Raw genomic sequence first — 18985 nt, 5'->3', positions numbered from 1 at the left:
TGGTTGAATATAGCCGCCTTTCCACCATGGATCTTCCAGGAACTTCCTTGTGTGGTTCCACCACGGGATTCAGGGTCTAGATTAAGGCTACGTTTACACGATGACGGTCTGAACAGAAGACACAAAAGTGGCGTTGCGTATTCACTTCTTATTTCGCGTTTAGAAAAGCGTTTTTGGGAGGAAATCTGCGTGCATAGGGTGGCGCAAAAGTGTGTGGAATTAGATTGGGTATGCATGACAGGCGGCTAGGTGGTGCTGTGATACACTATCACACAACACCGACATGTCTGAGCGCATGCGTAGAATCTTCCTTCTTCTCTTATCCGTGCCGCAAAAACCAAAAAGGTTCCTTCTCTGTTCAGTAATTCTATCTGTACATATCGTGAAAAGACTCCTGTACGCTTGTTAGAGCTGCCAGAGCAGCTTGAAGGTCCGACGCATGGAAATAATCTGACATGTTTGTTTATTTCCTTGTACTGGCACATGTATGTGACGTAAACGCGTACGCGACGTGAGCAGATCTGAGCAGTGTTTTGCGTCTTGGCAGTGTAGACGGAAACGCTACGGCGGAGCGTATTCAACTTTTCCACTCTGGAGGGTGGTTTCAGATTTATGCGTTTTCATGCCCCAAAAACGCTGTCATCGTCTAAACGAAAGGCACTTCCGATAAAATATTTTGTTGTTTTTAACCGCAAGCGTCCTTGTGTAAACGGGGCCTAAGTTCCGTTGACATTATTTGACCCCCAAAAACGTCCCTGCTCGGGGGGCCATGCAGGAGATGCCATGCAGGAAATCGCTCACAGAGTGTGTGTGGGGAAGGCTGTTTTAAAGGGGACTTATTATACCACCAGGTGTGAGTGTGATTAGCCTTACAAGCCGCTTCGAAAATCTGCCTAATAAGACATCACTAGTGGGTGTGTCCACCTAGATCTGTGCTGGATAGATCTATCTACCAGCCTACCCAGTGGACTGAAGTAAACATTGCTCATCTATCCAGCACAGATCTAGGTGGACACACCCACTAGTGATGTCATATTAGGCAGATTTTTGAAACGGCTTGTAAGGCTAATCACACTCACACCTGGTGGTATAATAAGTCCCCTTTAACCTGTGCACACTGATTGATCAATGGGCAACAGGTTGGCAGCCTCACCCAGACCCACAGTCCATCAATCATCCACACTCACGCACCTCTGAAATAGACATGTGGTGCTCAGTGCAGAGCCTCTCTGGACCTAGTCCAGCTGATTGGGTTTTTCCAATCAACTCAGTTATGGTAGGGTTATGAATTATGATTAGGTTTAGGTGTTGCGGTTAGGGCGAAGGTTAACAAATTAGATTTCCAGCAGTGACACTCTAACCGCCGTAATTGTTATCGTTGTACCCATCCGTCACACTAGGAGTCTGTCCGTCATGCCGGAACATTCGCCAGGGGCTTCACCGGGGCTTCAGATGCTGCTTCTTCTTCTTCTTTAGGGTTTTATGACGGTTGGCAACCATAGGAGCATTACCGCCACCAACTGGGCTGAGTAATAATAAACTATATCCTCTGGGCTAGCCCAGTCTCTTTGAGAAACCTGAGAACAAGATGATATATGTGTCTAGATGCCTTACCCAAGATGCCAGATAGACTAAAACTGATATTTTTCACAGTGCTTAATGACTGACAAAGGTTCCTTCTTCTGTCCTCGTACTGTTTGCAGTGAAATAAAACATGCTCTACTGTTTCCAGCTGGCTACAGTAATCACAGTTTCCTGTGGGATGTTTACCTATTATTTTAAGTGTATAGTTAAGCCCTGTGTGACCAATTCTTAGACGGGTTATAATGTTATCATCTCTCCAACCTCTGCCTTCCATTCTTCCTTTGTCCACCTGTTTTTGGATGTTGTATAGATGTCTGCCCTTTTCACTGTCATCCCAGTATTCCTGCCGGATTGACTTAGCATGATTCTTTATAAGAACCTTGACCTCAGCCTTACACACAGGAACTTATAAATCTATCTCTTGGTGTTTGAGCGTTTGCTTGGCTAACTTGTCCCCCTGCTCATTGCCCTCAACACCAGCCATGCTCCGGTACCCAAAGAAAATGAGTAACTATTCCTCCTACTTCTGAATGGAATAATGTATTGTACACTTCATTGATGAGGTCACCCCTGAAAGATTTACTTGACTGTATGCTTTGCAGAACTTAATAGCTATCTGAGAGGACAGATGCTGCTTGAACTTCTGCTACCAAATTGTACGAAAGAGTCGGGGAGGGGCTGGAGCTGCTGGACCTGAGCCGGGACGCGGCCCGTCCTAAAGGTGGAGCTGGACTAGAAGCTCCACCCATCGGCTCTGCAATGAGCAGCCTGGCCCTAGATGTATTTGGTTCAGCTTCAGATGTTTCGAAGCCCTAAAAACGCCAGAACTCAACACAGCCAGTGATGGATGCTATGGAACACAGTACATGGCCACCGTGGGAGTGGCCAGGGAGTTTCATATGAAACATCTATGCGTTGTTTATCCAGGATGTCTAAGTCAGTGAGTAGGGAGGTAGTAAGTAAATACTTTATTTATCTCCAAAGGGGAAATTTGGTTGCCACAACATCATAGTATGAAAGAAGGAAATAAGTAAAATAAATCAATTAATGTATAAGTAAAGAACGTTGTATGTTTGCTATATTATATATTATAAATATAAGCCCCCATATCCATATATTTAAAGTACAAACTGATATATATATATAAATATATATCTTTTATGTATAATTTCATTTATTTATTCATAGGCCTATATATACATTTGTATATATAAATATATATATAGGCCTAGATATATGTATTGACACATAAATATGACATAATAAAAAAAAAGGGAACAACAAAATCCCAAATATGGATTTCCATTAGTCATCATCCGAGTTGCTTTTCGGGGTTGTGTTGATTCGTGTGCAGCTGTTTAAAATCAGGACAGCACACGTCCTCTCTCCTTACAACCAGGGGGCCACCGCGACGGATCACCTATATCCTGGTTGAATGTTTAAACTCAACATTTTAAGGAATATGATATGTGTTTTCAAAATATGAATATCGTGTTACATGTTGAAATCAACAGTTTTCATAATTCATAAAATGGTCAAATAATGATGTGGTTACTTTTATAAAACAGTGTGTTGCCTGTAAATCAACAAGGAACTAGACGGGAGGGAGGCGGCAGGTATCTTTATGCAAAAGACCCGTGCGCTCCTTCAGGAATTAAAACACACACCTTTACCTGGCCGCGTCACGTGATCGAGCATACCTGTCCACACAGTATCACCGAGCAGCTCACTGGTCGCGGGGCTCGTCTCCTCACAGGTAGCGTCTCAAATTTACGGCTCATCGTAACGCCTCGTCGTCCTCCTCAATAACAAGCGGTCCCGTGGAACCGGTTCTCCGGGTTAAGGGAGTGACGCTACCTACTGCTCACAGTTCACCGAGGAGGAAGAAGAACACACGATGACACGGTGACACAACGCGGCTCGACTGAGGCTACAAACTCAAGGAAAACACACCGAGTACGACAATTCAAGCTGCATAGGTGAGTTCTTACAGTCGTTGCGTTTAATAGTGGAAAAATGGAGCCACCTCTTCGTGCTGTCACCTCACCCCCAGACTGGCTCTGTAGGTCTCCCTCTCTTTCCACCTCTCTCCCCGTCTCTCCGTGGGAAGTTAGCCGAGGTATCACGGACGCCTCTACGCGTCCACCCCCTCTGGCCAGGATGTGTGTGTTTGGTTGTAATATATTTACACGTGTGAGTTGGTGCTTCTTGTGTCCACCAACACCAGCGGGTTATGGCTTTCTGATTGGGAGGAACATCCACTTACAACTAACATTCCATGTGGGATTTGGAAGTGAAACTACTGACTAAAGTCGTCCCTGTAGCAAACGAAATAGTGAAGGAAAGCCTCCTTTCATGTGTACCAGGGGCGGGGGTTGGGGGTCGAAACAATCGTTTAGGGGTTAATAACATTTGAGAATAAGAACATGAGGTGAAGAAATTGTAAAAGTAAAACGGCTACTAGTAAATGAGAGAGTTGGTTTGTTAGACAAATGACTGAATATATGGGCCTTATAAAGTGACACAGAATCTTGAATTGTTGTTACTCAACAAATGTTTGTTACTGTTTTCAAAAGGACACTTCAGGAAGTGTTGAGCATGTGAAGGCGGTGTCGGTATGTATCTCCTCCACCCTGAAGGGGCCAGACGTCTCAGGGTAAAGATAGAGACGGGTAGGCCTACTGTAGCCTATATCAAGATAGAGATCTACAGGTATATGGAGATAGATCGACAGGTATATGGAGATAGACGGATGTTTCCCTGCATGTTGAGGGGAACACAGCCAGTGTGCGCTGTGTTTGGTTCCGTTCACACGAGGTGAGCTCCAGTGTCTCAGTGACTGTAACTGATATACCTGATGCCTACTGGCGTCAGTGTCGGGTTAAACTCATTTAGTGGAGGTTTCTGGAGAAACCACATGAAAACATTATTTAAAATCTGACTGTTTGGGCGTCTGGGGCAGGAAGTGCACTCCTTTTGATTAGGGAAATGTTCCATCAGGATTTGAATCCTGATCTCCAAGGCAAATGTTATCGATGTTCTCCTTGAACAGCACTCCTCATCTCTGAGAAGTATGACGTAGCGATACGACTAAGGGCATGGCACGGGTTTCACAAGGGTCAGTTCGCTTAGATGTCATGTCCCCTATTATTTCAACAGTTTAAACAAACATGGCTTGTTCAGAACTATTGGCTTTTATCTTTTCATTACATTTAATGTCCGTCATCGATCCGGACTCTGGAAGCTCTGTCTTCAGGTACTTGCCCACTTGAAACGGTGTCCATACTTTAAACGGGGAGCTCTAAAAGGAGGGAGCAGTATTTTGCATGCAGTTCATATCCATTTAAATATCTTTTCACCAATGCATACAACCTCATCTGAACTGAAACATTTGACCCACAGGTTATCGTATGACTTATCTGTGGGCAGTGGGGCGTGAGTAAAAGAGCAGGTAGGGCTGCCGGGAAGGAAGAGGGCTGTTCTCTGGGGAACCAGAGGAAACTCAGCTGCAGCTAATTGACTGGAACCCTGCTGTGAGGCAACCTGTTGAACACTACTTTAATTATTATTACCACCGTAATGTACCCCTGCAGCGCTGCACGGAGTCCTATCAGAACCCTCTGCCTGGGAGTCTGATCACGTTGACCGCTAAACTAGTGCGCCTCTAGCTATTCAGTAGTTGTTGTTTTAGTTTTAATTTAGCTTCCTTTAGTAACTGAGTCCAGCTGACGTCCTTAACAGAATGGATAGAGCTGTTGTAATGCTGTCCCCTCTCCCTGGGGTGGTAGAGAGGGGACAGCATTAGCTTTGTTCAACTAAATGGCGGTTACTCAATACATGGCCGTTGCTGTATTTCTTCCTGGGCATTGATATATGAAGGAGCTATATTGGGCAGCTCTACCTTCCAACTGATGTCCCCCTTTGTTGCTGGAAGTCGCCAATGTTTATACACGTATCAGGTGGACAAAGGCACCAGCAGGCTGTGTTTAGAGGGATACTCTTTCAAAACAAAAGTACCTTCCATCTGGATTCGGACCACTCGGCAATATGAGTGTTTGATCTTAATACATCCCTAATTTTGTGGGTGTGTGGGTGGGTGGGTTCTACCACCGCTACAATCCAACTTTCAATCCGCCATTCTGGTCTTGAACCCTGCAGCCAATCGGAGAACTTCCTGCTCCGTACCCCTGGGTTACCTACCCACACTGCCTCTGTCCCCACTCATACAGCTCACCCCGTCACTGTTCCTCTCCATTATCGGAGAGCGAACTACTACGGTCTGCTTCTGTTAAACTATGGCAAGATTCATCTTGCGTCTAGAAAACCCTTGCTCAAGGGTTGAAGCCAGGATGGCAGAAGACCTCTTGTATGATATTTTCTGTGGCATCATTCAAACTGAATTAGGCAACCAACAGTGTTTATACGAGAATGTGATGAGGCCAGTCTACAGGGACTGGGGTGGGGGTGGGGGGGTTAACTATTTAAAAGGGGGTGGGGGATGACTGTGATGGTGGTGTCGGATTACACAAAGACAGACACACTGCCTTTACATCTCAGCGTATTCCCCGGATTGTTAAAATTCCAATTTCCTACAATGATGCAAAGCCTAAATACCTGAATACTGAATACAATATGGTCAGAGGTCAAAATGCTGTGTCATTGCGTCCCCTCATCGAGCCATACCTGTCTACCTGGCCAGGTAGGCTCTCAGGTTGCATGACATTTAGGGGAACGCCCCTCAGATCCATCAGAGAACCTGTTGATCCAGTCCACACTAGAGTCTGAAGGGGAAGTAGAATAAAGGCAACGGGGTCGCTAGGAGGCGTGGCTTTATCAACAGATAATGGTATGTGCCTCGTACGCCAACCACACAAATTGCTCTTGTGACGTTATTTCCTGGCTTGTAGTACTTATAGTGTTCCTGTTTGTCTTTGTGATTAGGTCATGTCTTTGGCTAGTCATTGTTATTGTCAGCTACATTAGCCTTTTTAGCAAACCAGCCCGAAAACAAACAACACAACTTTACATTGTATTGCATGCACAGCAAGACCGTGCAATGCATAAATTGGTGACCGGATTAAAGCAGCAATGTCATCAAGTGTGTAAGAGCATTTAAAATGACCAACGTTGTACAAATACAAAGAAAATCCATCTCTTTACGGGTGCAGCCATATTGTTTCTCGAGACGTCTGGTCAATCTCACTGAACTCTGACTCTCTCAGAATCCAGAGTGGTAACGACCAAAAGGGGGCGTGCCTTTGTGAAATGCCGCAAAAAAGCGGGGAGATTTTCCACTTAGTAACTTGTGCGGATGGTGTACGGGGCATCTCCAACACACCATAATCAGCGGATAAACGGCCAATAGGATGGGATTAAGTGAGGGCAGCGGTCAATGTTTATCAGTAGTGTTTCCTCCATATTGAGTTACTATTCACAGAGAATTTTGTCACGTGAAAGAAGGTTTAAGGTTGTCTTATACATGTGCTGTAGCTCTTTCAAAGGCAGTGTGATGAAGTGCTGACGGATATAAGCTGACTTGTTATTTTTACCATCGGTACCAGCCCAGAACTTAACCATCCGTGCATCCCTACATGTGGTGGGCCACACGTCACTATAAATACAGCTTTCTGCAAAAGGACTCTATGCAAATGTTCAGGTGCCAGACTCACTTGCCAGACTCACACACTTTAAAAACAATGTCAGGCAATGGTTGTATGGGGGGGGGGGGGGTTAATAGCGTGTGTGTGTGTGTGTGTGTGTGTGTGTGTGTGTGTGTGTGTGTGTGTGTGTGTGTGTGTGTGTGTGTGTGTGTGTGTGTGTGTGTGTGTGTGTGTGTGTGTGTGTGTGTGTGTGTGTGTGTGTGTGTGTGTGTGTTCGGCTGCATGCTATGCATAGCTGCAGTAACAATAGCCAGGTGAGCAGTGATGCTGCTGTCTTGTCACAGCTCTCTGGGTTTCCTGTTGGACAGGCTGACATTTGTAGAAGAATCTTTTTGTTAAATATAGACCTGCCACTCACAACCCTCCTATGGCTGCCGCCACCACACCCAGGTCAATGGAAGCAGCAGTGTCATCTGAATCATCTCCTGGAATCACTTGGCTGTTTGGACACACTTTGGCTGCTCGGGAATTTGACCAAACCATCGGTAGCTTGTTCAATTGCCGCCAATCTCGCGTACCTGAAGTCCAGCCCATGTGCACGTACAACTTTTCAACCGCAAAACCCAAAACCGCAGAACACACATCCCACACCTGTACAGATGCTCAACACATTGGGCGTGGCACATTACAGACACGGCACAGGGCTGTTCACTCAAGTCAGCAGGAACAATGTAAAATAAGCAACACTTGGCGTACGTGCTTCCTTATGCAATGCAGTAGGGAAATTAGGACTGGCTTGAGGAGACAGGTTTGAGGTGGAGAATGAAATGTTGATGAGGAGTGGAATAAATAGGCCTGGGAGCCACTTCACCTTAAACCGCCCCAGGCAATGCGCTGGAGAACGTGTGTGTGTGTGTGTGTGTGTGTGTGTGTGTGTGTGTGTGTGTGTGTGTGTGTGTGTGTGTGTGTGTGTGTGTGTGTGTGTGTGTGTGTGTGTGTGTGTGTGTGTGTGTGTGTGGGGTCTCTTCAGGGGCTAGATGCTGAAGCTGGCAGCCTAGTATACTGGTTAGGGTATTGTACTAGTCTAAAGGTAATGTGATTTATCAGTCTCCCTGGAGGCATCCCTGAGCAAATATCTTAACCCTACATGCTCTTAATGACAAATCAACTGTTAATCCCTTTAGATAAATATGTCTGCTGAATGGTTAACTATTAAAGGTCAGTTTAATGACAATTTTCTTTCTTCCATAATATAAAACCAAACACATCTTCAAGGTAGACGGGGTCGATCAGGATTTTATAGGTGTGATTTTTAGAAGAACCAATAGTTCCCAATGTGTCAATCAATATAATTATCACGTTAGAATGTCTCTCAATGTGGTTTATGAAACAGATTATAGTTAATCTGTCAAAATGGTGGTCTGGTCTTTTTTGAGTCTTGGAAGTTGCTAGTCCCAGTATGGATGTATGACCGTATGGATAATATCTAGTCGGCCTCCGAATTTATATTGATATATTACTTTGTGAAACATTTGCCTTGTTACTGTAGTAGAAATTATAACCGAATTATCTATCACTTAACCGAACTAAAAACATGAGGAATCGGGGAGTCCGGATCAAGTATTGACAGACTTTATTGCTACCCGTAAGCAAGCAACAAACAAAGCCCAGTGAGGTTTGCAAAGACACTCCAGAATGATTCTCGTCCTGCTCCTTATACACCCAATCATTACATAATACAAAGTTAGCCTTACTTAAAGTATTGATTTAGATCACATGTTTATTTAGGTCACAACTGTCTCTTTGAACATACTTTAACCTCTATGCAAACAGATAGATGATGTGCATGTCAGCATATTCTTATGTTTTCTAGGCCATAACTGTACCTTTTGAACATACATTAACCTACATTAACCTAACAGATAGATGATGTACATGTGTGCATGTCGGCATATTCTTCAAAAGTAATTCAGATAAGATTAGAGTGAACCCACTCACTGGCGCCACATAACACCTAACTTATAGGGGAAAGGGGATCAGCTACCTTCCACCATCAAAGTATCTATATGATATGTAGGCCTAATAATAATCATAGTTGAACGTAAAATGTTGGGTTAATTTCTGCCATATTACCACTGAGGTATTAATGACGATCACTCCGACCTCTGTCTCTCCGTCTGTCCACAGCAGACCCCTGAGCTGCCAGGATGAGTCAGCGTCAGCGGGCCGACTCCACCGGCTCCCTGGGGCCCGATGATGAGGTCATGCCCTACAGCGACGACGAGACCGATGACGAGTTGGACGCCAGCTCTGAGGGGGAGCCGGAGGAGCCCCCGGAGCACGAACCTGGGGCCCAGCCCCCTGTGGACACCAGGTCTAGTGGTGAGTCCCTCAGTGGTGTATAGTGGGGGGGGGTGAGTCCCCCAGTGGTGTATAGTGGGGGGGGGGTGAGTCCCCCAGTGGTGTCTAGTGGGGGGGGGGGGTGAGTCCCCCAGTGGTGTCTAGTGGGGGGGGGGGGTGAGTCCCTCAGTGGTGTCTAGTGGGGGGGGGGGGTGAGTCCCCCAGTGGTGTATAGTGGGGGGGGGGGAGTCCCTCAGTGGTGTCTAGTGGGGGGGGGTGAGTCCCTCAGTGGTGTCTAGTGGGGGGGGGGTGAGTCCCTCAGTGGTGTCTAGTGGGGGGGGGTGAGTCCCCCAATGGTGTCTAGTGGGGGGGCTGAATCCCCAGTATCAGTTTCTGAAGGGCTAAATACAAGTGTTTACACGTGTGTCTGTGTTTCAGCGTGACGTCTGTGTTTCGAGATCTGGGCTGGAGAGTGATGTGTGTGTGTGTGTGTGTATCTGTTGTCTGTTGTTCTAGATCTGGGCTGGAGCGTGATGTGTGTGTGTGTGTGTGTGTGTGTGTGTATCTGTTGTCTGTTGTTCTAGATCTGGGCTGGAGCGTGATGTGTGTGTGTGTATCTGTTGTCTGTTGTTCTAGATCTGGGCTGGAGCGTGATGTGTGTGTGTGTGTGTGTATCTGTTGTCTGTTGTTCTAGATCTGGGCTGGAGCGTGATGTGTGTGTGTGTGTGTCTGTTGTTCTAGATCTGGGCTGGAGAGTGATTTGTGTGTGTGTGTGTGTGTGTATCTGTTGTCTGTTGTTCTAGATCTGGGCTGGAGCGTGAAGTCCAATGACCGTGCGTACCACCAGCTCCCTGAGTTCCAGAGGAAGGTCTTCCTGTGCATCAAGAAGAGCAAGTACTCTGTAAGACAATGTTACTGCAATCTTATTCTAGAACTCGATTCAACATGATATCCTGGTGGATTCTCATATCAAACAGTGTTATGGGGTGGGGGATGAAAGATGGTTGGATGTGATCTTTAAGGAGTTGACTGGCGATCAAACAGAACCTATTATTAGTGTTGAAGCTTATCCGGTTCCACTGGTGTACTTATTGGTATGCAGGCCTGCCATTTCTAACTCGATAGTTTCTGTGAGCTTCAACCATCTTATAGAAAACTCTAAGTTTAGTTTTCCTTTGCAATCAAAGTTAGAACTTGAATGAAGAGAATAACACAAGGTCAACTTGGCCAATGAGGTCTGGAGACAAAGCTCTTGCCATCTGCGTACACTGACCCTCGCCTTTCCACCCCAGCAATCAGCTGGTTCTTCGGTCAAACCGGTTTTAGATTCAAGACCTCAGCAAAACCCAATGTTGACAAAACTACAGGAAAGAGCTTTCTAAATGACAAACGGCTCCATGTCGTCAGCCCATTCAAGCGAACCGCCCTAGGACAATGTTTGACGTACATGGTTTATGGACAAAGATTAACTGGGGAATATCAGGTCTGTTTCCTGCTCTGTGACCCAGTATGTCAGTCGGTGACTTTATACTATTTAGCATGTGGTTAAAGGATAGATGGGGTAATGAGTCTAGAAGTCATGTTGTTAAGGGACAGATGGGGGTAATGAGTCTAGAAGTCATGTTGTTAAGGGACAGATGGGGGTAATGAGTCTTATGTTGTTAAGGGACAGATGGGGTTATGAGTCTTATGTTGTTAAGGGACAGATGGGGGGTTATGAGTCTTATGTTGTTAAGGGACAGATGGGGGTAATGAGTCTAGAAGTCATGTTGTTAAGGGACAGATGGGGTTATGAGTCTTATGTTGTTAAGGGACAGATGGGGTTATGAGTCTTATGTTGTTAAGGGACAGATGGGGTTATGAGTCTTATGTTGTTAAGGGACAGATGGGGGGTTATGAGTCTTATGTTGTTAAGGGACAGATGGGGTAATGAGTCTAGAAGTCATGTTGTTAAGGGACAGATGGGGTTAATGAATCTTATGTTGTTGAGGGACAGATGGGGTTATGAGTCTTATGTTGTTAAGGGACGGATGGGGGATATGAGTCTTATGTTAAGGGAAGGATGAGGGTTATGAGTCTTGGGCTAGAATGTAGGCCGTGAACATTTGCGTTTTTTTTCCAAGTGAGATGCCAGTCTAATATGACTTTTTTTATTATGACAAGCAGACATCATTTCGCTCATTGAGATTTTGGAACAGTGACTAAGCAGACTTCCAGGTTAAAGTATCTTATAAAGCCGCTCCTCTACACCCTTTTAGAGGATGGGAAAATCATCCAATTTGAAGCCTGGATTCATGCTGAGGTCAATCTGGGTTCAATCCCGGATGTCCCATCTGCCTTTAGACAGGTGTGAGCCTACACCCCTACCTGCTCCTGAATAACTTACATTGATAACATTAACATTGATGACCTGTATGAAGGAAGTCACTTTAGGTAGAAGTGTCTGAATAGTGACTTCATAGTCTAGTCGTTATAAAATTATGATTGACATAATGTCATGAGTCAAATATTGTGTTTCTAATTAATTTCTGGCACCAGGGGAACGGCATCAAGACCTACAAGTACAACGCCATCACCTTCATCCCACTCAACCTGTTTGAGCAGTTCAAGAGGGCTGCCAACCTCTACTTCCTGGCCCTGCTCATCCTGCAGGTATGTAATAGAGATTGATGTTAACATTTATTGTCCCTGGCCTTATCTACAGCGGATCTTAATGGTAACACTCCCTTTTAACTCGGACGCCATCCCTCTAATCGTTTTGGATTGACCTTTATCTGATTACCAGATCTCTGACATCATACCGAGCAACATTTGCATTGCTTTCGCTTTGCATTTTCCCATCTGCTTTCAATATGGAGGTCATGTGATCAACGTACATGATGGGACGGGAGGGCGGTGACCTCCGTTCTACACATCGTCCTGTAGGATGGGTGGTTATGTGTGCGGAGGTCTGGTTGGGCCCATGGAGGGATAAGGGTGGGTGGCTGACGGATGGATTGATGGGTTCACAGTGTGTAAATCATTGGGACCAGTGGTTGAATCAAAGGAGGAGTAACTGATTTATTGTGTGTTGTCTCTGGAACGGATGGACTAGTAGATGAGGAACTGAGTTGTTACTGGAGCATGCGTCGGCCTCAGGTGAAAGTATAATAACGCACGATAATGAATTTCCATGGTGCATTGCAAGGATTACCTTTTTTAGATTTTGGGGTTTGCGATGGCCCATTTAACAAGAACACATTGACATGGGCGGATGGTTAAGTTGATAATGAGTGAATGTTTAGGCATTGGGATATCGTTGTTAATTTGATGTTACTAAGGAGTTGGGTGAAAGCAACGCGTCATGTTTCCTGCGTGTGAGGTCCTCATTTCCTGTTTCCTGTCAGATCATCCCAGAGATCACCACGCTCCCATGGTACACCACCCTGGTCCCGCTGGTCCTGGTACTCAGCATCACCGCCATCAAGGACCTGGCAGACGACCTGGTACAAACCCTTAACCTGACCTTATCTCACCTGGTAGACTAACTGGTACCTCACCCTTAACTGACCTTATCTCACCTGGTAGACGAACTTGTACCTCACCCTTAACCTGACCTTATCTTACCTGGTAGATGAACTGGTACTTCACCCTTAACTTGACCTTGTCTTAGCTGCTGGGTCAACTGATATTTAACCATTTCTGCTGGGATTTTTTTCCCCTGGACATTATTTTCCAGAAATCTTTGGAATAATTAAGGGACTAATGTAGCCAACTGTCCAGGAAGAAAGCTGTAGGCGCAATCCGTGAAAACGGATTTATATTGACTGGCGCACATTCAATATATGATCTGACCCTAACCCTAACCATATCTTACCTGGTAGAGGACTTGCTATTCTCCTTACCTGAGCCAAACCTTACTTAACTTCCTCTTACTATCCCCCACAATCCATTGAACCTGAACAATATTTTTTTTTTTTCTGTTCTGCCTCAACAAGTAGCTAAGTATTCTCAGAAAAACTCGGTCTTGTCCGATGGTGATTTAGCTCTTGGGAAAACAAGCGATGAAGATATTCAGATGATGGCCGATGGGTTCAGAAGTTGTTGCTCTCTACACAGACGGTTTACCTGCATGCAACCGAACGTTTCTGATGCCAAACTCTTGTCCCGTTGCTCACAGATTCCTCATTAATCTATGGATATGTTTGTAGAGTTCGTTGGCTAAGTGACTGCATGCTGATGTCTGTGTGAGACTATGTGTTGGCATGGTTTGAGAGCTGTTGCTTTGTGCTACAGGCCCGCCACCGGATGGACAAGGAGATCAACAACAGGAAGACTGAAGTGCTTCTAGATGGAGGGTAAAACTACATCATGTGATCAAATCCTGCAAATGGTAGTTTTAAAAATTCAGAGCTTGAAATTTGATCCATTCAGCAACTTCTTTAATGCGAGCAAAGCTTGTCTGCATGTAGGTGAGACCGATGAAGGGTTTATAGGCAACAAACGAGTCAATAAAGCCTCCTTGTAACCGTGGTTGTCCTCTACTCAGCTTTCAGGAGACCAAGTGGATGGACATGCAGGTCGGGGACGTGGTCAGGCTGAAGAAGAACGACTTTGTGCCAGTAGGTCAACTTCCTCATTATAATAATCATTTGTTGTTTATACCGCCTTTCATCTGAGCCGAGGTGCTTGACGTGTGGGTGGCCCACATTGACACACATCGACGGACCTTGAATAATGATATTGAACCAAAGGAAATCTTTTACTTTTTTTTCTTGCAAACGCGTGCCTCTGGTATCGAATATTATCCCAGCATCTGAGGCTCTTTATAGTTTAGATGTTTTACATCACTGTTTGTGTATAAAGCATATTTTCCGATAACTCATATTTGTAGTGCTTTGCTGTATTATCTATTTTTTATCAAAATGTATCATTATTTTTGAGCCGAGGAATTGTGTCCGCTTGCTGTAAGTGTGTGAAGCCTCCTGACACTGCGTGATCCTCTGTCCCCAGGCCGACATCCTCATGCTGTCCAGCTCCAACCCCAACAGCCTGTGCTACGTTGAGACGGCCGAGCTCGACGGGTAAGACCCAGCCCCCAGATATTATCAGGCTCGGGTCGCTGTGCTTCTCAGACCTTGTGCTGGGCTGTTGGACCCCCTAACCCAGCTCACCCCCAACCCATTCTGACACTTTTGGGTTTCTTACCGTGTACGTGGGAGAAGTGAAATGTGAAGAATTTCTAGAGGGATTACAGTTTATTATTTGTCACTAGTTAGTTGAGGTGGATTCTTAGTACGTGGACGTCTCGGAGGAACACAGTGCATAACGACGATTGTTCTCCATGTTGAACCAGGAGAGAACATAAGCAGGCTTCCATAAGCTCTCTTAATGTGTTTGTGTTGGCCGTCGATATGGGATAGTGGACATGTTTATTGAACTAGGAGGTGGGTCAAGACCAACGGACCAAAACAAAGGGCTTGAGGCCGCTCCCCCATCGCTTAGAACAAAGAAACATAGCTCTGTACCGAGCCACTGATACAACAAACTGATGCACTCACAACGCCTCCACCTGTTCACATTCCAGAAACTTTTCATGACCTGAAGAAAAAAGGAAACTACGCTTCCCAATGTCTAGAGTCACTTAATGACCATAAGAAGTCTCTGAGAAGTCACATTTATAGAAGACATTGATTTGATAACATCCAACCTTCTGTGTGGTCGTTTGTATCTCATGTTCACCCAATTCAACAAGGTACATTCTAAAATACAGTTTTAAGCTACTTGCTTATCTCTAGATTAAGGCTTTTCTCTGCCTAACTTGTTGTTATGCTCATCTGTCTTCTGTGCCGTCTGTCTTACAACCTGTCTGTCTGTCTGTCTCCAGAGAGACCAACTTGAAGTTCAAGTTGGCTCTGAAAATCACAGACGAGAAGCTTCAGCAGGAGCACCAGCTGGCCCAATTCGATGGTACACAATACGTCGGTCCGTCTGTCCTATCTCTGTTCACCCCTCTCTCTGTCCATCTGTATTTCCCTCTGCTTTTCAACCCTCATTTGTGTTTCCCATCCTGTTAATTCCTCCTTTTTGTCTTCTCTCTGCGTCATGTTTGAGTGGCACCGAGGCAGAGACGCTAAACAAATAAGTAGTACAATACACTCTGGGTAGGACAGGAAATGCAAAGATGACACGAAACAAGCTTCTTAAAGTTCTCTTAAGAAGTCAGAAGTCTGCCTCCTCACAGGGACACCGGTTATGGGATGCTCTGGGATAGTAGGGTATCATAAAAGTAGGATCATCGATTTGGGTATAGAAAAGGAAAATGGTATTGCCAGTGTTTAACTGGCATTTGTCATTGGGCACACAAACGCTACCCAATGCACACAATGATAAGCACACATTTAGCCCACTGACTATCTAGAGTAGATAACAGTATTGATAAGGTCTCTTTGTCCTCAGATTATGTTGTGTGTAGGTCTCCCCATGTAACACGCATCTGTGTGTGTGCTTTTTAAATCCCATTTGATATATTAACAGTAATTTTGATAACTAAAAAAGGACTTTATTTCATGAATAAAGATGCATGTGTTTCTACCGTCAGCCTACTAGATCCCATACGACATGCAGAGAAAAAGTTCAGGGCTACTTCTCCCAGCTTAGCCATATATTGCTCATTTTAAGCTAGCGAGGACAGATTGGGTCTCTGTTTGGGTTTGACGTCTTTCTCTCACCTCTCCACAGCCATGATTGACTGTGAGGAGCCAAACAACCGGCTGGATAAATTCACGGGGACGATGCAATGGTCCCGACACAGCTACCCCGTGGACCTGGACAACATACTGCTCAGAGGCTGCAAGATCCGCAACACAGACGTGTGCCATGGCCTGGTGATATTTGCAGGTACGTTGGTCCCAACAAACACCGGCTTACAGCAATCGGTTTGCGGCCAGGTGCCACAGTACCCACAAACACAGGCTTACAACCATCAGGTAAGCTGGCAAAAGCCACAGTCCCCACAAACGCATGCTTACAACCGGAGGTCTGTCTGTGGTTTCTGATGGTGTGCTACCAGTAACAAGGCCTACACGGTTATAGAGATGGCGCAACATCCTACATGCTTTTATTTCAGTTCTGCTGCTGTAAATGATTACGCCATTGAGATAAGCAGATGCAAATTAGGATTTGCCATTCAATACCGCCTTCTTTCGTCACTGGAAAATCGCTTTGGAGTTGGATAAGAATTCAATTTGATAATGGAGAAGAAATACCTGAAACCAATACACTACCAAATGGTGCTATCTTTCTCTTTACCAGGACAACGGGGGTGTACAATTATCCTATTCTCATAAAACCTAGAGGTCTCTATTGTGCCCGTGGGACTGCATCAGATCTATCTCTTCCTCAGTGCCACCAGGAGATGTTCTGTAACCCTGTAGTCTCTATGTCTTATGACCGCATTCTCAGCTCACTGAATTGGATCTTAACTGAATTGAAGTGAATCCCAATGGAGTGTGTCTTAAACCCAGGTTGGTGGGAGAATTTGAGGGCAGGGTGTTCAAAGGGATAACTGACGATGGGAAGAGTCTGTATGGGAGCTCTGATTGGGCCTTTTATTGTGGTCGACTTGCATTGAGGGCCCCTCCTGCAGCATTGGTCGACCATCATTATTCAAGCCAGGCCGGTGATATCAACGTTGAATGTGGACATTTGTTATACCCTTCCCAAGGTGACCAGCCCGCGGAATTGAATGACCAAGAGATAGGATACTCTTTGCCATTCAAGGCACTACAGGCTTCTTGGCTGATCCCTGCTGGTGGTGGAGAATACCCCCTGGCAAGAATGCTCATCCCTGGTGCTGTTATTTTGTCCCTCGGTCCCTCCCTACTAACCCGCCTTTGGTAAACGGGGAGCTAGAGTTTGGCTGCTACCTGTAGCTCCATGATACTGACTGGGATCTGTAAATAGAAGAGAAACCCCTGGTTCGATGGTTGCAATGGCTTCACAAGTGTGTGCTGGAATCTTTGAAATCTTAATTTTCTCTACAGCTGTATTGAGTTTATAATTGTTCACCTAGATCTCTGTGCACCAGGCACTGATTACTGCCAGAGTCAGGTGTTGCACTTGGCTTTTGGCCGTTTATCCACCGCTTAAGCGGTTTATCCATCGCAAACTGATGCTCAACATCGCATCTATAAACGCCACGCAAGAACTGAAAACAAATTTTGAGGTGTTTGCATGACACATTTGTTTGAGGTGGCCTTCCTGCCCACATAATAATTAATTCGGACTCTGATTAGAAGGCCTCGAAAGGGGTTCAGTCATTTGTATACAGTGTTGGGGAGTAACGGAATACTTGTACCGGCGTTACGAATTCAGAATACAAATTATAGCCAACTGTATTCCGTTAGTAACAATTTAAATCAAATTAAAGGAGACGCCTTTGCAAAAAATTTAGATGTAATGGCAAATGTCTTTCGCATGAACCTAATAGTCTTTGTTCCACTACAGCAAATTATAGAAAATAGTGCACTTTCAGGGAGACTTGGGCCTAACACATTCAGCCAGTTTAAACAGAAGAAGACAGCAGAATAGGCCTGTTTAGGTAGCAGGATTTGATGCCGCATTCCTACACTTGGAATTGGAAAATGGAATTCAATGTGGAAGTAATCCAAGCATTCAGAATACAATACTCAGATTGGCTGATGAAACGGAATACGTTAAATGTTAAATTTTTGGGCATGTATTCTGTAAATGAATACATTTTAAAGGTATCTTTCCAAACAGTGTTTGTATATATAGTGACTACGATTTCCTTGACCTTGTTCCTGGTGTAGATCACTCTGGTGCTGACTGGTTATATGATCGACGCCTGATGTCTTGCACAAAAAAAGGAATATCGAGATTTGGTTAAAAAATAAAGTGTCTTCATTTATTCATTAGTCGCTTCTAATTCTAATTCAAACAAATTCAAAGTAAAAATTATTGTTGAAATCATAACATGACATGTAAGATACGCAAGGTCTAAACAGTATGCTTTTCCAGCCAACCCCGCCAAGGCCACAGGTCCTTTCCTCTTGAGGAGAAGGACCTCCTGTAGGAGACAGACAGACAGGCAACTATATGAAAACAAAGGAATTGGTTTTCCTACAGTATATCTGGAGCAGACCCATATTCCTTGCATACTAAATTAACATCTTACTTTGTTAACAGTCTAAACCACGTTCTATAAGTAACAACGACTGACCCATCAGGATACAATATGGGTTGGATGTCCTTATTGTGGAAAGATCGCCTAGATTGGTTTCCTTTTGGTTCGACTCTAGTATCGGAGAGATGCAAGCCTTGACTTGCAGCTGTAGAAGGAAAAAACTGCTTTTGTTGGTTTTCGGAGTGCAGCCTCCTGTTCCACCCTGGACTATGTGGGCCCGAAGAATGTTTGGGAGGTCAGTTACTATTGGCCCCGCAGCAACCTCACCCTGAAG

General features: G+C 44.9%; 1 protein-coding gene across 2 annotated transcripts in view; it reads left to right on the top strand.

The window, feature by feature from the left end:
• Window positions 1-3151: 3151 nt before the first annotated feature.
• Window positions 3152-18985, top strand: part of atp8b1 (ATPase phospholipid transporting 8B1) — a 32216-nt gene continuing 16382 nt past the window's right edge. The window contains exons 1-10 of one of the 2 annotated variants that reach the window (XM_030342249.1): window positions 3152-3563; window positions 9372-9566; window positions 10328-10425; window positions 12063-12176; window positions 12911-13009; window positions 13800-13861; window positions 14053-14125; window positions 14517-14587; window positions 15391-15473; window positions 16245-16403. In XM_030342249.1, coding sequence (XP_030198109.1) covers window positions 9392-9566; window positions 10328-10425; window positions 12063-12176; window positions 12911-13009; window positions 13800-13861; window positions 14053-14125; window positions 14517-14587; window positions 15391-15473; window positions 16245-16403 — 934 coding nt within the window. In that variant the 5' untranslated portion in view covers window positions 3152-3563; window positions 9372-9391. The remainder of the gene's footprint in view (window positions 3564-9371; window positions 9567-10327; window positions 10426-12062; window positions 12177-12910; window positions 13010-13799; window positions 13862-14052; window positions 14126-14516; window positions 14588-15390; window positions 15474-16244; window positions 16404-18985) is intronic. The other variant, XM_030342250.1, reaches the window with a different exon arrangement.

Source organism: Gadus morhua, chromosome 19 (genome assembly GCF_902167405.1).
Source record: "Gadus morhua chromosome 19, gadMor3.0, whole genome shotgun sequence".
In the NCBI taxonomy this organism is placed as follows: domain Eukaryota; kingdom Metazoa; phylum Chordata; class Actinopteri; order Gadiformes; family Gadidae; genus Gadus; species Gadus morhua.
This window is presented reverse-complemented; position numbering and strand designations above follow the sequence as displayed.